The sequence below is a fragment of the Acanthochromis polyacanthus genome, chromosome 5, assembly GCF_021347895.1.
Source record: "Acanthochromis polyacanthus isolate Apoly-LR-REF ecotype Palm Island chromosome 5, KAUST_Apoly_ChrSc, whole genome shotgun sequence".
Taxonomy (NCBI): Eukaryota; Metazoa; Chordata; class Actinopteri; family Pomacentridae; genus Acanthochromis; species Acanthochromis polyacanthus.
The window spans coordinates 40,671,933-40,689,438 of NC_067117.1; the positions used below are offsets into that span (position 1 = coordinate 40,671,933).

The following is a 17,506-nucleotide window of genomic DNA, read 5'->3' on the forward strand; positions in this document are numbered from 1 at the left end:
CTGACGTCATCAGTTCGCACATTCACACACACACTGGAAGCATGAGCTGATGCGGAACGCGGCGCCAGTGTTGCCAACTTAGCGACTTTCTCGCTAAATCTAGCGACTTTCCAAAGCGTCCAAGCAACTTTTTTTTGTCAAAAGCGACTAGCCACAAATCTAGCGACTTTTTCTGCCGTTTTGGAGACAGGAAAACTCGGATCATTCTGCAGTTACTGTCCTCAACAAGCAGCAGGTGCTGCTGTGAGCTTCTCCCCCTCCCAGAGCACAGGCTGTCAGTCCAGTAACCCTGCAGCAGTCCCAGTGTCTGATTAGAGGATACATCCCTCCGTGGCCAGACGGCAGGTGAATTGCGCATCTTTTTGCATATTTCACAACTATTCGCATACTTTGCAACTTTCTGCAATTTCCCCGCATAAAATGGCATAAAAACCCCGCATATTTATTCACATAATCAAGGATTTTAGCCCGCGTTTTTCTGGAGGGTCTAATATACAGACCCACACCTGTAATCAGTAAATTGTACAGAGATTTTAAATTTGATGGGTCGCTTCTATTTCACTGGTGCAGCTTTTCCAGAGTTTACGGCATTAGTTATCAGCTCAGGAAACACACAGACCAATTAGGTACAAGTTGTCTGCATTGCAGCCACTAAACATCACAGCACTGCATTCAGAAAACAGTTTAGAGGTGAGGGACAGATGAGAGGAGGACAGACTGTGGTCACATGCTGACCAGGTTTGGCTCAACGTACATCTGTGAGTTAGCTTTCTCAACTATGAACACAATCAAAACTAAATATCGTTCTAGACTGACCAATGAGCTCCAGATGTGTTTGAGAAAAGTTCTGCTCTTCACTCTCTCTGTTCACATCATCAGTAGTTGCTTTCTGGTCCATATGTTTATACTGAACTGGGTAAAAAGGCTTTTGTTTCCTCTGCACCCTCTGCCTGATTATGTTGCAGAAATGCTGGAAACTAACTGAGTTCATCTCATTGAGTGCTTTTAAATCTAAACTGCAAAATTTTGAAGCTGTTTCCACAACATGCACTTGTTTTTCATAACTTCATTGCAAATTTATGTAATTTTTTTTGTGTGTTTTTGTTTGCATTTTAACTGTACTTTTATATCCGTGCTCTGTATTTGCTGCTCTCCGTCTTTACCAGGACTCCCTTGAAAAAGAGGTTCTTAATCTCAGCGGGATGTTTCCTAGTTTAATAAAGGTTAAATATAATTTAAAAAATAGAATAAAGGTGTCTGAAGAAAGAGAACACTCAACACTACGTCTCCACTAGATCCGGCAATTCCCCGCATCCCATTCATTGTCTATGTGAAACGCACTGTGTTGCATGCTGGTCCGGTTGCGGTGCGTCTCCCTGCAGCTCATTTGCATAAAATAGAGTCTACTTCTGCTTCATGCAAATTGAACGTGGCATGCAGAGGTCCGACACGCGCCACGTTGGACTTTGGTCAAACGTGTAAACTAGCCGTGGTTGAGCTAAAACCAGGACAGATTCAGCTGCTCACAGATTATTTCTCACCTCAAACTTTCAGAAATACTTTTGCAGAACTATTTTCATAATAAAACAGAAAGCAGGCATTTTGAGATGCGGCGCGTTTACACATGGGGAAAAACGCATCTAGTGGACATGTAGCACGTAGCTGCTGTTTGTAATCTCAGCTCCACAGTGTTTGCTCTCAGTGACCCTCTTCTTGTTTGCTTCTTGCAGCGGCACACCATCAGGCCAGGAGCAGCCGGTCAGAGCAGACAAAGCACCGCTGGGCAGCAGCACCACGGTAACAGACCAGGACCCGAGTCCTGCTGTGCCTCAGCCACAACCAATCCAGCGGCATGTGAGCAAACAGCAGCTTAATGTGTCCCACCCTCCTCACAGCCAGCATCGAGGCTTCCTGCATGCCCCCCTACTGCCCCGACTCAGCCAGCCTTTCTCCCCGGGCCCTATGCTGGGGCCCTTGACTGCCCTGGGAGGGATAAGGGGCATCCTGGGGCCCCCGCCCATATGGCCTGGTGGTTTAGGCCCCACAGGCGCTGCTGCCCTGGTGTGGGGATTCCAGCAGACCGGCAGGGACTTCAGCAGCCCTGGCCTGCTGGGAGGATACCACGGCCCTGCAGGTCAGGGCGGCAGCCGGTTCAGAGGGGGGCAGAGAGGAGGGGGTTTTAACGGCATGTAAGAGTAGCTTTAACTACAACACGAGCCTCCCCCTGCTGTTCAGGTAGGAAACTGAAAACATCCCAGAAACAAACAGGTGCCCCTTATTCCTCATCAGTAAACCAGGAGGACGTCCTTCAGGGTTCAGCAGCCGGAACACAGACTCACTGCTTTTATGGTCGTCTTTTTGCTTTTTGCTTTTTTTTTTATCCTGACAGTTGGGAAATACCAGAAGAGTCTTTGTGTTTAAGTAAATAAATAAAACTGGAGTCAAAGCAGCTTTAATTAAAACAAAACTCGCTGATGTCAAGCAGCTGTCAAACAAAACAAAACGATTTAATTTACACAGAGAGAGAGAGAGATCCTCCATTAAAGTTAAATTATCCCTAACCAGAGTGTGTGTTAATTCACTCCTCTGTATGTGGTTTCAGTCTGGACCTAAAGGTCATTTTTTCTGATTACAAATGCCTTTCAAAGCAGTAAAAAACAGTAATCCTGCTGTGGTTTGTAGAAAAGAGTCAAAAAGATGTAGACGACATTTATGCACCTGCAAAAATGGAACCCTGAAGCATGCTGGGTCTCAGTGGAAGCCTGTTTACTGCTGGCCTTTAGAACGGTGAAGAGCAAAACCCTGTCGCAGCTTTGGAACTTACATGATGGACAAAAACAACTTGAGACAGCACAAACAAGGTTTTCTGACCCAAAAAGAAGATCTTGCGGATGAATGTAGGTCCCAGTTCAGGAGCCTCTGTGTTTCCAGTAGGACTGCTCTGAGACAGAGGTGGAATCCCAACTCCCAGCTTCCTTAAACACAACTCCACTTTGAAGGTTTTGGTTTTGACTGACAGTAAAAGAAGAAAAAAGAAGTCACTTTCTTTGTTTTAGACACAAACAACGTTTTCTTGGAGTGGTTTTAGTCCTGAGGATCGTTTCTCCACTGACGTAACGAGTTGCTTGTTTGTGAAAACCAGTAAAACTGGAAGAACTTGAAACAAAACATCTGTAATGGAACCAGACAGACTGCCTTAGACGTCTTCCAGCTGTTCATATCTTGTACAAACCATTTTTTGTACTGATTGTGTTGTTTGCCAACCCAGAGCTGTTTGTGTTGAGTTGCTGTTGTATGTAGGAAAAGATTCTGTAACGGACTGGTTTTAACTTAAAACTCATTTTTATGTTGTTGTTTTTTTACATAAAGTTTTTTGTAATAAATCTGCCTGCAGAAACCAGTGATTGGGCCTCGAGATTTTCTCTTTGGAGCTACGACTGTCAGCAACTACATTTGGATTTATTGTAATCTGAGTTTCCAAAGCTTTGGTCATCATCTGTGAGAAAACCTCAGAGCACACTTGTTTTGTTATTTATGATATTCCAAAATACACAGAGTTCTGAAAGACCATCAGCCACCGACCGGTGAAGTAAATAACATCCTTTATTTTATCCTAGTACAGTTCTTTTATTTTTTTACGGATGTTTTTGGCCTTTATTGTAGATGACAGTGGAGAAAGAGTCGGGAAATGTGGGGAGAAGAGTGAGGGATGAACCTGCAGCAAATGGCCATGAGTTGGACTGGAACGATGGATGCTGTATCACGGACTACAGCTCCTGTTTATGGGCCACCTGTTCAACCAGCTGAGCTACCAGAGCCGACAGTACAGTTCTGGCCTGGTGTTCCTCTGGCACATACAGTCATGGAAAAAATGATTAGACCACCCTTGTTTTCTTCAATTTCTTGTTCATTTTAATGCCTGGTACAACCAAAGGTGCATTTCTTTGGACAAATATCATGACAACAACAAAATATCTCAAGAGTTTAACTTCAAAGCTGATATCAGACATTATTTCTCTTGATAATAATTATAGTAACTTCATTTCTTCCATCAGTAGCTATGGCATTGTTCTGATAAAAAACAGCTTTTAGGATTCGATGTTTCCTTTTCTGTCTGTTTAGTCTCATGATCCACACAGGACTTAGTACTGATTCAGAACTATTGTTTCTGATGACTCTTCATGTTCTCCACCAGCTTCTTATCACAGCAGCCCATTCCTGTTGCACTAATTCTACCGAATCTGCTTTGTTTCTGTGCTTGTGGTTCTCCATTTTGTGTTTGATGGTTTCCCACAGGTTTTCAGTTGGAGTTAGATCTGGTGATTGAGCAGCCAAGGCATGGTTCCAATGTTCTGGTTCTCCATCCAGGCTTTAACTGACCTTGTCTTGTTGGAAAATCCAGTCATTGGAGATGTCAGGATGGATTCTTGGATTGTTATTGAGGAACCACACAGGAAGTAATGAAGACTCAAAACTCAAAAATATTCGTTTAAGAATATTTAGGCAAAGGATAATCAGAAATGCATGCATGCAGATTCTCATTTGATCTAGCTGACAGCAGTTAACTAATCAAAGAAAAGTTCTGCGTGTAGCTTTTCACAAGATGAGAATGCCTAACTTAACGCTATAGAGTTTTTTTTTAATGGAAATGTGCGACTATCTGATTGGCCTAAGTTAAGCAGTCCCTCCAGCAAATTTTGCACGGCCTTGCAATTTTGTCCAATCACCGCAACTTTCCCGCAATTTTGGCCCGCCTCCCGTGAGTTCCACCAATCATAGCAGCTCCTAGCGCAAACGTAATGCACGTACATCACCGAATTCACTTCCTGTTTATGGTTTGAAGATGCAGACATGTGCGATACTAATGTCTCTCATTTAACAACAAAAATTGCTGCTGAAGACCGTGATAAACAATTAATTCACTGATGTTCTTCACCAAAGTGGAGCTAAACTGTTTACAACCGTGCAATACTGTGGTGGAATACAAAAAGAAAAAAATCATCGATTGATACACACTTCTTTTTAAACATGAAACATATTAAAACGGCTGAAATGAGCGGACAACAGACCAGACCATTCACCATGATGGAAACTGTTGCATCCAGATCCGTTAGAGCACTGAAAGAATGAAGGTAAATTAGATTATTTATTCCACCAAAGAACACGGCGGAGTTATGTGATGATCAGTGTGTATGAATCCTTCCTCTGTTACCCACATCACTCAAAAACAGACTCAAGGATTTAAATGAAGTTTTCAGGGTCGGTCAGAAATGACACAAGGACCAAATGATTAGACTTCAGCAGTGATACGGCTTCAAGTTTGGATCCACGGATTTGTTAAGGATTCATAGTGGCACGGCGTCTGATAGCAGCACGGTAACCATGGCAACAAGTGAACGCTACCTCAGCGGCCTGCTGACGATCACATGATTGTTATCCTCCAACAAATCTACCACTGTGGACGTATTGAAAATGACACAAAGAACAACTGATTAAATTGTGGGGGTGTTTCTGAGTCCCATCAATTCCCATCTCCTGCTACATATTTATGTCACACGATGTATGTGCACATGCAGAACACACACCTGCATTCAGCACAAGGTCAGGTAATGAAGTCTTGGTGGAGTACTGTGCGCTCTTCTTGTTAATTGACGTGACAAGCCGTGAGCGTGTGAACACGTGTGTGTCAGGAAATTAAATTAACTTTTTAAGTCACTGACAGATATGTCCATATATGATTCATTCAATAGTAAATTATCATTTTGTGCCACAAATCTACCAACCACTTGATATTAAACCAGTATCTGGCTGCTGCTAATGTCCCACTGTGGTGTGCCAGCTTTTGTGGAAATGGATTGGAAGGTTAAATAATTAATTTCGGAATAAATATTGTCAATTACAGTGTTGAAACATGTTCTACAAGCTGGAAAAAAATGCAGCTTTTTAGTAATTGTCATTGTCTCCCGCAATTTCATCACAATAAATAAGCTTAAAACATCGCAACTTTTATCGCAATTTTTTAGAAAAGCTGCTGCGAATTCAGGCATTTTCGGCCGCAACAATCATGAAAGACGCCCGTGAAATCCATTAAAGCTGCTGTCCGGAGTTTCCGTTTGTTTTCAATTTATGTATCATTTTTTAACAAAGCTTAAATGTGTTAGTCTAGTTCGATACTATAATATAAAGTTAGTATAACGCGATATGAAAATTTATTCCTGAGCTCCGCCTTCCTCTCATAGACCCCCATGTTATTCCAAAAAGCACCGGTTGCTGCCGACCAATCAAGTTCGAGCTTCAGCTTTGTCATGCTGTCAATCAACGGTTACGCGCACAGCAAGCAAGCCCATGCAGAGGTGGGCGAGCTACGCACTATGCAACTGGGCGCACATTTGTTTTGCTTGTGGAGGAGAGAGCATCAGGGCTCAGCAACTTCCAGAAAAGTTACCAGTCCCACGGCTTGTCAGGCCAAGAGACTGCAGGACGTTTTTTGGCTCGGGGTGCTCGCGTCGCTCCCCAACCACGGCCTCCATAGCCCGCCTGACGGCTTCGTTTATATGCCGTGGTCGGGGTGCTCGCCTCGCTCCCCGACCACGGCCTCCATAGCCCGCCTGACGGCTTCGTTTAGATGCCCGACCTCTGGAGGAAGATGTTGGGGCGTCTGGGACATACTCTTCGTCAGAGGAGTCATGCAATTCTGAACTCTAGATAGAAATAAATAAACAATCTAACACATATACACGCGTAAATGCACTAAGTTTGATTAACAACGTCATCGAGAGGGATACACGAGTGAATCACATATTGAAACTTTACTCGTTAGTCCTAGCAGTTTATGTTATTTTGGTATTAGGACAAGTTAGACTCAATACAGCATTCTAATGTAATTCCTTTATTATTTACTAAATGTACTAAATGCAGAAGAGGGGAAAACAGCAAAACAGGCCATATGCTGCAGCACTCCGGGCACTTCTCTCATGTACTGCGCGCGTGCACAAATAAAGGGGCGAAATCAGAGGGAGGGACGGTGGGACCAACAGCGTTTTGGGAGACGCTGCGATTCAAACTCCGGACAGCAGCTTTAAGCTTCAGCGGCCCGCCCGCGGGACGCTTTGAGATCTGCATAAGCATTTTATTAAATGTCTGAAGCTGCAAATGCGATTATACAAACACGACACACTGATGGAAAGCTTAGATTCTCATGAATACACCGGTATAAACCACTTTCAGATGTGATTACCACAGCGGGTAATATAAACACATTTGTCCAACAAACAACAAAACATTTAAAGGGCACAACTCACGTTTGGATGCTCTTTTACTGGTCAAAGATGAAAATAATCCACAAAAACCGGCCAGAATCCAAGTTTAGGCATCCAGACAAAACTGGCAAGTATAATATTGTTGTGCTTTGTGATCCTACGAGCGTGGGTGGAAAGTACTTCGCACAACAAGGAATCTTGGTTTGCAGCCTTTACTGAACGTCAGCATGGAATACAAGCTTCAACAACACTTTTCGGTCGGGTTGAGGTCTCTGGCTCGGGCACAGACAGCGAGCTAGCATGTCCATGCAGTGTAAGCCGTGAGTACCGTTCAACATCCAACCATTAACTGACACACTCATAAGAGGGTCTCTCTTTTTATCTCTGTGCGCGCTCCCGTGAGTCTGGATAACCAATAAGCAGGCTTTACTCAGCAACACATACACATAACTGTCATAGAACATTAAACATTAACCACTAACTCTGTCCTACACTACCCCCCTCCAGGAGTACTGAGTCCCCTCAGTACAGGTGACTCAAATAGACATGTTCAAAATGTTAAAATGAAATTACAGTCAACTGAAATCACTGTCTTAGTAACTCAAAAATGATTGGAGTTCACTGAAAGTAGACATTCTCAAAATAAACCCTAAAGAAACCAACAGTCTCTTGTAATAACTACTTCCTGTACCTCTCTGGTTTTTGAACTACTCGCCCACTAGAAGTTCTCACAACACCTTCTGGACTGTCACTAGTCACCGGTTCTTCCTCTCGCTGACACGTAGGGGCTCCATGTTGAGAGGCTCCCTCTCGATCATGTGACTTCCAAGAGGCTCCATCCTCTGCCGGATCTTCAGTCATATCTTCTCGTAATGGCAGCTCCGGGACTGTAGAGGCATCCTCTTCAGGTGGCTGCATGGCTGCATCCTGGCACATCTGCAGTACTTGGCTCCGTAGGCACTGAACCCAAACAGGGACCATGTCACAGTTGTATGGCTTAAGTCGATCATGATGCATTATCCGGCTGCGTTTCCTTCCTTTGATCTCATAGAGGACAGGACCTTGGCGTGCAGAAACAATCAGAGGGCCCAGCCAAGGAGCTTGGAGCTTGGGGCTTTGTCCCTTCTTTTTGGTGTCATCTTTTACATACACCAAATCTCCAACATTGTAGGAATGCTCTCCTGCGCGAACATCATAGGTCCTCTTTTGACGTTCTTGTGCCACGCGGAGATGCTCTCTCGCTGTGTTCTGTGCCTCTTTGAGTCCTTCTGTCAGGCTATAGAGGAAATCTGGTGCCTCCACTTGGTCAGATTTTAGCTCTGCAGCCCCAGACCAGATATCTTGTGGCTGATGAACCTCCCGCCCGAACATCAGCCGGTTAGGCGTGAACCCAGTGACTGCATGCTGTGAGCTGCGATAGGCTGAGGTGAGAAGTGGCAGATGCTCGTCCCAATTCTTCTGGTTCTGGTCCACGTAACACCGGATCATCTGCAGCAAGGTCCTGTTGAATCTCTCCGCCTGTCCGTTGGAGGTGGGGTGGTAAGGGGTGGTCCGTGTTTTTGTGATCTGCAGGAGTTTGCACACACTCTTGAACAAGGAGCTCTCAAAATTTCGACCTTGATCGGTGTGTAACTCCAGAGGGGCTCCGAACCGGGCGATAAAGTCATACACAAGCCTCCTGGCTGTGGTCTCTGCCCCTTGATCTGGAACAGGGAAGGCTTCAACCCATCTGGTGAACTGGTCGATGATGATGAGGATGTATTTATTCCCTCTGCTTGATACTGGGAAGGGGCCGAGAATGTCGAGATGGAGACGGTCCAGAGGTGCGCCAGCTTGGTAACTTTGCAGCTTAGCCCTTTTCATTGGTCCCTTTGCTTTGCATGCATTGCAGTGCTGACACCTCCTTATAAACAGACAGATATCCTCACCCATTCCATACCAGTAGTAGCTCTGACGGAGGCGCTCAAGGGTCTTCGCCTCCCCCAGATGACCAGAGTGAAGGGGGTCATGGCAAGCTTGCAGAACCTCTTGTTGCATGGATGCCGGGATTAGTAGCAGTAAGGCTGGGCGTTGTGCTCCTACTCTCTCCCAGGAGTAGTAGAGAACTCCTTGTCTCAGCACGACCTGGGACCAGCAGAGCCAGAATTTTCTCACAGCAGGACTCTCAAGCACTACCTGGTCCTTACTAGGAAGTGTCCCAGATGCTTTCCACATGTGAAGAATGGAGAGGACAGGGTCAGCTTTTTGGAGTTCAGTTAGCTCTTCTGGGCTGACGGACTGTAGCCAGTTGACCACAGGACTCTCTAGCACAGGTGCAGGTGACTGGCTGGTTTCCATCGGCTGAACACTCGTCTGGACACACCTCACTGCTAGCGGTACAACATCATCAACGTCATCCTCAAACCTCGCCCACTGCTCATGAAGTCTCTGACAGTACTTGCAACCTTGACATGGCAGGTCGGCCAGATTTTTTCCAGCTTGGTAACAATCACATTCATTTGAATGTTGTCTGGTTGGTCTGGACATGGCATCCGCGTTGGAGTGTTGGCGGCCTGCACGATGCTCAATGTTGAAGTCATATTGGCTCAACTCTTCCAGCCAGCGGGCCAACTGACCCTCTGGGCATTTAAACCAAAACAGCCAGGTGAGACTGCCGTGATCAGTTCTCAGCAAGAACTTCCTGCCTAGCAGGTAATGACGGAACTGTCGGGTGAAACGCACAACAGCAAGCAACTCACGTCTGGTGACACAGTACTTCTGCTGAGCCGGTGTGAGGTGGCTGCTAGCATAAGTGAGAACTCGCTCTTCTCCCCACTGAAGTTGCGACAAGACAGCTCCAATACTGTGGCTCGAGGCATCGGTGTCAAGAATGTACTTGCCCTCAACAGTGGGGTATCCCAGGACTGGTGCAGTTGTGAGTCTCTCCTTTAGCTGATTGAAGGCATCCTGGTGCTCGTCAGTCCACAGGAATGTTGCGCCCTTCTTTAGAAGATTGTGGAGTGGGCTTGCCAGCTCTGCGAATGCTAGGACAAACTTGCGATAGTAATTGCACAGCCCGATGAAAGCCTGTAGCTCGTGTACATTGCTAGGGGGCTTCCAGAGCTGCACATCCTTGACCAGTGCTGGGTTTGGCCGGATCCCATCTTTTCCCACAATGTGGCCCAGAAAGAGAACTTCCTCTTGAAGCAGGTGACACTTGGAGGGTTTCAACTTCAGCCCGTAACTATGGAGACAGCTGAAGACCTGAGCGAGCAGATCAAGACTCTCGTCCACCCCTCTGCTGATGACAATGATATCGTCCAGATAAATGAGCAGCGTTTCCCACTGGAGTCCCCTGAGAACAAGCTCCATGGCCCTCTGAAACGTGCTTGGGGCATTACATAGTCCAAATGGCATACGAGTGTACTCATAGAGGCCCCATTTAGTGATGAATGCTGTTTTCTCACGGTCTTGGTCATCCACTGCTATCTGCCAGTAGCCAGACTGAAGGTCGAGTGTCGAAAACAGGGTGGCTCCCCCAAGAACGTCAAGACACTCCTCGATTTTGGGCAAAGGATATGCGTCCTTGATGGTCAGGCTGTTCAACTGACGGTAATCCACACACCACCGCACTCCTCCATCCTTCTTGCGCACCAACACAACTGGAGCCGCCCACTCTGATGCAGATGGTGTGATAACACCTGCCTTTAGCATAGTTTGAAGATGCTTCTCCTCTTCACTTTGGAAACCAAGGGGTGTCCTTCGCACTGGCTGGCGCACAGGTTTGGCTGCTCCCGTGTCAATCTTATGCGTGATGGCAGACATATAGCCCAAGTCAGAGTCGCTCTTTGCAAAGAGAGTCTGATAAGTCAGCAGCAGCTGGAGAAAACGTTGGTGTTGCTCCTCACTGAGCACCTCACTAGTAGCACCAACCAACCCTCGGAGATGGTCAGGAAGGTCAGAGATGGTCGCTACTCTTCCGACCCTCAGAGACGGTGCACTCTCCGACTCTCCTTCTGATCCGGGCTCCGTGCCCTTCTCTTGGAAGCATGATGGCTCCTCAGGATAAGCTTCAACTAAGAGTCCAAGACACACTCCTTTCTGAAGTGCTGCTTTGTTGGTTGAGAAGTTGCATAGCCTGATAGGCACTCGCTCCTCCATTGTGACAGCAACACTTCCAGAGGCTACAGCCTCTGTGATGGTCAAGGGTTCTAGTACAGCTGGAACACCTGGCCTTGGAGCCTCCACCTTGCCCCACACTATGCACTCTGACGTGGGTGGTATGATAGTGCTTTCTCTCAGGGTCACCCTGGCAACACAGTAGTCCGTTCCATCCGTTACCACCTTGGAGGGCACAAGTTCGTCTCCAATAAAAACTTTGCCACGAGTGTGGACGATGACATCATGGGCCTTCATCAGATCATATCCGAGTAGAACAGAGTCACGTATTGGAGCCACATGTACATCCCAGTCTATCACTTTGGATGCGATTTTAAAGGTGACCTTCAACCCACATTTTGCCTTCATGCCATCTCCTACCCCTGCATTGAGAAGATAAGTTTCATGTAGATTGTTTGGGCCGTTCCCTGAGAGTCTCCGATACAGCTCCAATGAGATGACAGTTGTCTGGGCCCCAGTGTCCACGACAGCCTGTGTAGGAATGCCATCCACAGTCACAGGAATCTGCAGACTCTCACCTTTGTTTTTGGTGCAGCTTATCTGTAGTCCTTGTGGTCGGCTTTCTGGATTTAGTGATGCTCCTGACTGGGACCCTTGGCTAATGTCTTTGTTATTATGGTTGTGTGCACTTGTTGGACTTGGTGACCTCATGCAATCCTTCCTTAAGTGTCCAGATCCTCCACATTTGAAGCATGGACCAACTGCTCCACGTGTTGGGCTTGGAGACTGTGAGCGTGGTCGGCTGGGCTGCACTTGAAAATGGTTCGGCCTCCCCTCCGGCAGTGAGTGAGGTTGTGTCGTCGTTCTAGTACGTTGATGTTCCATGTAGTTAGACTGGAAGTGTTCAAACTGCAGCTGTAACTTCTCCACTGTGTGAACAAGGGTCTTGACTTGATCTGTGAGTGCAGTGAATTGTTCTGTAGTCACATACTGTGGAGTCTGCACCCTACGAGCAGTAGCAGTGATATCCTCACAGGTGTCCCCATCACTGGCCCAAGAAACACGCCTAGCTCTGTTCTTCGACTCGGTCTCACGCCCCACAGTGGCTCTGAAGTTATGTTCGTGGGCTTCTACACGCTGCTGGGCCTCTGCAAGGGAGCATGGATCTCTGTTCATAACTTCATAGGCAACCTTTTGATTTCTCAGACCCTTTAAGAAAGCATCAGTTGCCAGCTGGTCTTGTAACTGAAGATCCACACCTGGATATGCGAGTGTAATGAGTCGCCTCACCTCTTCTGCAAACTCAGCAGTCGTCTCCTTCCCTTGCCTGAGTTCCCCCAGCTTTCTTCTTACTGTGGTGGGGGGGTCCTTTCTTCCAAAACGATGAGTGAGCTGCTCCACCAAGAGAACACAATCCTCCCTGGTGCGTTCTGGCAGTGAGCAGACATATCTGATTGCAGCTCCTCTCAAACACTCATGTAGCCTGTCCACCCTTTCTGCAGCAGTCCATCCATACTTCCTGGCTTGGCGCTCAAATGGAAGCAAGAAAGAGTCCCAATCATCATTTCCATCAAATATGGCAAGTTTTGGTCTTTGCACCTCCTGCAAGGAGAGCTGGCTGTGGTGGGAAGTGCTACTTAGTCTCTGCTCATCATGGTTGGACGATGGACGGAAAGTTTCACGCTCAGTCTCTCTGTTATCTCTCCGTCTGACATCAGGTTCAGGGTTTACACCCCTACTGGGGGGCCCAGGGCCGCGGGCCCGCCTGTTGATGACTTCCAGCTCAGCTGCAAAGAGCCCTTCAGCGCGACCTCTTGGTCTTACTGGCATCTCCCAAGAAGTCATTGCTGCTGAATCTTGCCTGTCTTGCAAGGGCTGCTGTCCAGTCCCACCTCCATCTCCACTGGGAACAGCAAGTGGTGGTAATGCTGGCTGTGCAGTTGGACTCCCTGCAGTTGTGTGTTAGGACTGGAGCCAAGATCATCTGCAGGCTTTGATTTTGCTGATCCAGTAAAGTTTTCAACCATGATGGGGCTTGATCGGGATCAGGAGGGCCTGCTGTGGCTCCTTCTTGAGTCATTTTATTGTTTTCTAGGATGTTACTTCTTGTCTCTTTCGTATTCTTTTATTTACTTATTTCCTTATCCACTGTGTCATCTTCTTCAACTTTGTTTATGACTGTCTCTTTTCAGCGGCGATATGGAGAAACAATGCCCTTTCTCTGGACCACTTTTAATTGTTTATTTATCACAGCACCTGTAGTTATGTACTAGTAGCCTCTAGAGGGTGCTGTTGTACCACTGATGAGTTGATGGCGGCAGGGCAGTAGTTGTTCTCGTAGCGGTGTGCACATTAACAGTCCTGTGTAATGGGTAACCACAGCTAGCAGGCAGCAGTGTCGTGGCAGTGGTTCGTGCAGACCCAGATGAGCTCCTTGAGGCTCTGTTTAGCATCTGTTAGCCTCCCGCTAGCTCCGATTAGCATCCGTTAGCTCCCGCTAGCATTTACTAGCTCCTCTCTCACTCAGATGGACGTAGTCACAGTGGGAAAAAGACGTAGCGACACCAGTCACATCCCACTTCTGACACCAGTTGTTGCGCTTTGTGATCCTACGAGCGTCGGTGGAAAGTACTTCGCACAACAAGGAATCTTGGTTTGCAGCCTTTACTGAACGTCAGCATGGAATACAAGCTTCAACAACACTTTTCGGTCAGATTGAGGTCTCTGGCTCGGGCACAGACAGCGAGCTAGCATGTCCATGCAGTGTAAGCCGTGAGTACCGTTCAACATCCAACCATTAACTGACACACTCATAAGAGGGTCTCTCTTTTTATCTCTGTGCGTGCTCCCGTGAGTCTGGATAACCAATAAGCAGGCTTTACTCAGCAACACATACACATAACTGTCATAGAACATAAAACATTAACCACTAACTCTGTCCTACAATATTTTGTCCAAAACATGTCTTGAAATAAGTAAATAATCCACAAGTAGCTCTGCTCTGTGCATGGGGGCGCTGTGCGTTTCACATTCACTGTATTTCTGTCCATATTTTTATGAAGCATACAGATATCCACGTTGTTTTGCAGTCAAAATGGTGGCTGAACTCTATCGTTTTGGTTTACACTGCATTTGAACCAATCAAGTGACTCTGGCCTGCCTCCCAGGCCTAAACAGCCAACCGTAGTCGAGACTGACCGATCTGGACCTACCTCATTTCGTCAGTAAATTCTGAGCAAATCACATTGGAGGAAACGTTTGACTGACAGGGCTGATAGCCAATGAGCTTGCTGAATAGCAGGATATTCACCTTATTCAGCTCCGCCCATTTTTCAACGGGTGGGACTTCCTGTTTTGAGTAGCACTTCTGGTAACTCGGTCAGGGCGGTGTTTACAACTGAGAAAGTGATGTGGGAAGAAACGAAAACCTCTTTAAAAAACAGAAATGGATCAAGTCTGCCTCATCCGCGACTTATTACAGAGTGGGAGGATGACATGAAAAAGTGGCCACAAGTCATGTATGGCGATATTTTTAACTATTTCGTGTTGTCTCTTGGCGTTGATCGCTCGGCTATGAGGGATTATAAGAGCACTGAAGCCTATCAATATTTGCACAGTGGTAAAGTCGGCGCTGTTCTGTTACATCAAGAACGGGAATATACGTTTCTTAAAGCTAATGTCAGCCCGAGTCAGGCTCGTACCTCCTCACACATGGTGGGTGTTGGTGACAGCTGATGAAGCGGTGGAGACCACGGGATACTCCTGTATCGCTGGGTTGGGACGGTCCTGCAGTCATGCTGCTGCGATATTATGGAAGGTATGTTGATTTGAATGAAACTTTATTTGATTCATGTATATACGATGTGGTTGTGCAAACGTAGGTTGTTATTGTCATTTCTGAAACAGCTACTGCGGTTTACTGTGTTATTAGCCCTGTCACAAGGTAATGCTAATTCCCTGGAGCAACAAAAAAGTGATTCTGACCAAACCGCAGTCATAACAACGTTTCAAAATAGCAGAGAGTATCTTTTTACCTCACTGATGGCACGGCTAGGTCTTTAGTGGAAACTGAACTTTGGTAGAATCGCTGTACCTGCGCTGACAGTGACCGATGCAAGCTGTGTGTTTACATAGCCATGAGCTGGTCCGCAGCATTCAGATCTAACCTTTCCGTGCTCTAAACAATTCTGAGAGAGAGAAAGCTTCATCTTTCCCCAGTTGTTGTGGCACCCACGGACAGCGCAATTGATGCCAAACATGTTAAAATCGCTTAAAAGAACAGTTAAAAGTAGCTACAGTAGCGAGAGGACTCGATGTTGTTGTAGTGCAAAGACGGTCAACCGGAAGTCGATCTCAAAAATGGCGCCGCCCTGCCTCACTTCCTGAATAAGGTGAATAAATAGAGCCTCTGCCAGCAGGGTTCTGTCACTTTTCACACCTCCGCTCCGCAGTGGTGTAGTGGTCCCTGGAGAAGTGGGTATACTCTTAATTTTCACCTTTTTAAAAAAAAATTAGTCCAGAAAACCGCCCTGTTTTAGAAACAGTGACATAGAAGACTACTCTATTCAATTTATTCAGTCATTTCTACTTGCCCACTATTATAAAATTATCATGACTTGATTAGGAGCAGTTTGTAGTTATTACTGGTCACACAAGCAAACTAGATTTATGTAACATGTATTTATCATGAGGCAAACATGGTGTTTCAGTTACTTTTGAACATTTATTTAAATAAAATACTTCAAATATGAAGTTGACAGTGCATCCTTGTTCATATTTCATCATGAATAAAACCTCAATATTGTTTTAGGTGGAATCTTAAACTACCTGTCCCCATTCTTGTGTTTTTACTTACTTTAAAATCAACTACCAGCCTAGAGGTTTTCCCACATTATCCCAATCTAGCTAGCTTCAGACTTACGTTAGAATAACGTTAGCCTTTCAAAACGTTAAGACTCGGCCCGACACTCAGTTTAACCCGTTGCGCTTCAGTTGCGCTTCAGTGTCCCGCCCGCGGTACACTTTGAGATCTGCATAAGCAATTTGCTAAATGTCTGAAACTGCAAACGCCATTATACAAACACTATACGCCGATGGAAAGCTTAGATTCTCAGGAATCCGCCGGTATAAACCACTTTCAGATGTGATTACCACAGCGGGTAATATAAACACATTTGTCCGACAAACAACGAATATCCATCCATCCGTTCTCTGTACACGGCTTCAACGTACACAGCGCAACTCACATTTCCGGGTTCATTATTACACACAGATGAAAATATTCCACAAAAAACGGCCATAATCCAACCTTGGACATCCAGACGACACAAGCCAGTAAAGTATTTTGTCCAAAACATGTCTTGAAGACGGTATATGATCCACGAATAGGTCGTTTTCGAGGAAATGCACCTCGCGAAGCGTGTCCAATATTCCCTGTATTTCTCGTCATATTTTTATTTACAAATAGAATATTAGCGATTTTTTGTACTGAAAATGGCTGGAATTGACTGCAGCTTTAACCACTGGCGACAAAATATCCTCTCCTTGAAATGTGCAGTCATGTTGCCAGTAGTTTAAAACAATGATTCATTTGGAAACCACCTTAAAACTTACCTAAGAATTATATCGTCCATGAAAGTAGGTTCGCTCGATACGTGTCACTCACTTGAAAGGTGTTTATTCTGACTTTCTCGCATTTCTGCGCATCTTTCAAGCAGACCTGTCAATCAACTGGAGTGCCACAGAGGTGTTAGCAAAATTTTCCTCTGTATAACCCGCCCTACTCTGCCTCTGATTGGCTCATCCGTAAAGTTAACCAATCGAATCAGTGAAGGTAGCATATAACAGCCAATTACATGCAGAGGAGGGTTGTTCATGACTTCATCAACCTAAAGGAAAAGAGGGCTGCCTGGCACACAGATATTACTGAATGATGCGCACCAGGGAGCATTAGAAGTGGGTATACGCAATGCTAACTGAAAAATAAGTGGGTATACGCCGTATACCGCCGTATACCCTGGACTACACCACTACCGCTCCGGCTGCAGCTGCAGCCTCTCTGTGTCCCTCCCAGTCTCTGTGTCTGATACACACTGGAGCTGCTCTTAAGTGCTTTTTTTGAGTGCTTTGAGTTTTTGGAGTGAAAATAA

At 46.0% G+C, this 17,506-nt stretch overlaps 1 protein-coding gene across 1 annotated transcript in view; it reads left to right on the forward strand.

Moving 5' to 3' along the window:
* The window catches only part of tasora (transcription activation suppressor a), a 58,070-nt gene extending 54,670 nt beyond the window's left edge, over window positions 1–3,400 (forward strand). Inside the window, exon 28 of the mRNA XM_051947984.1 lies at window positions 1,731–3,400. Coding sequence (XP_051803944.1) covers window positions 1,731–2,193 — 463 coding nt within the window. The 3' untranslated portion in view covers window positions 2,194–3,400. The remainder of the gene's footprint in view (window positions 1–1,730) is intronic.
* Window positions 3,401–17,506: the final 14,106 nt, after the last annotated feature.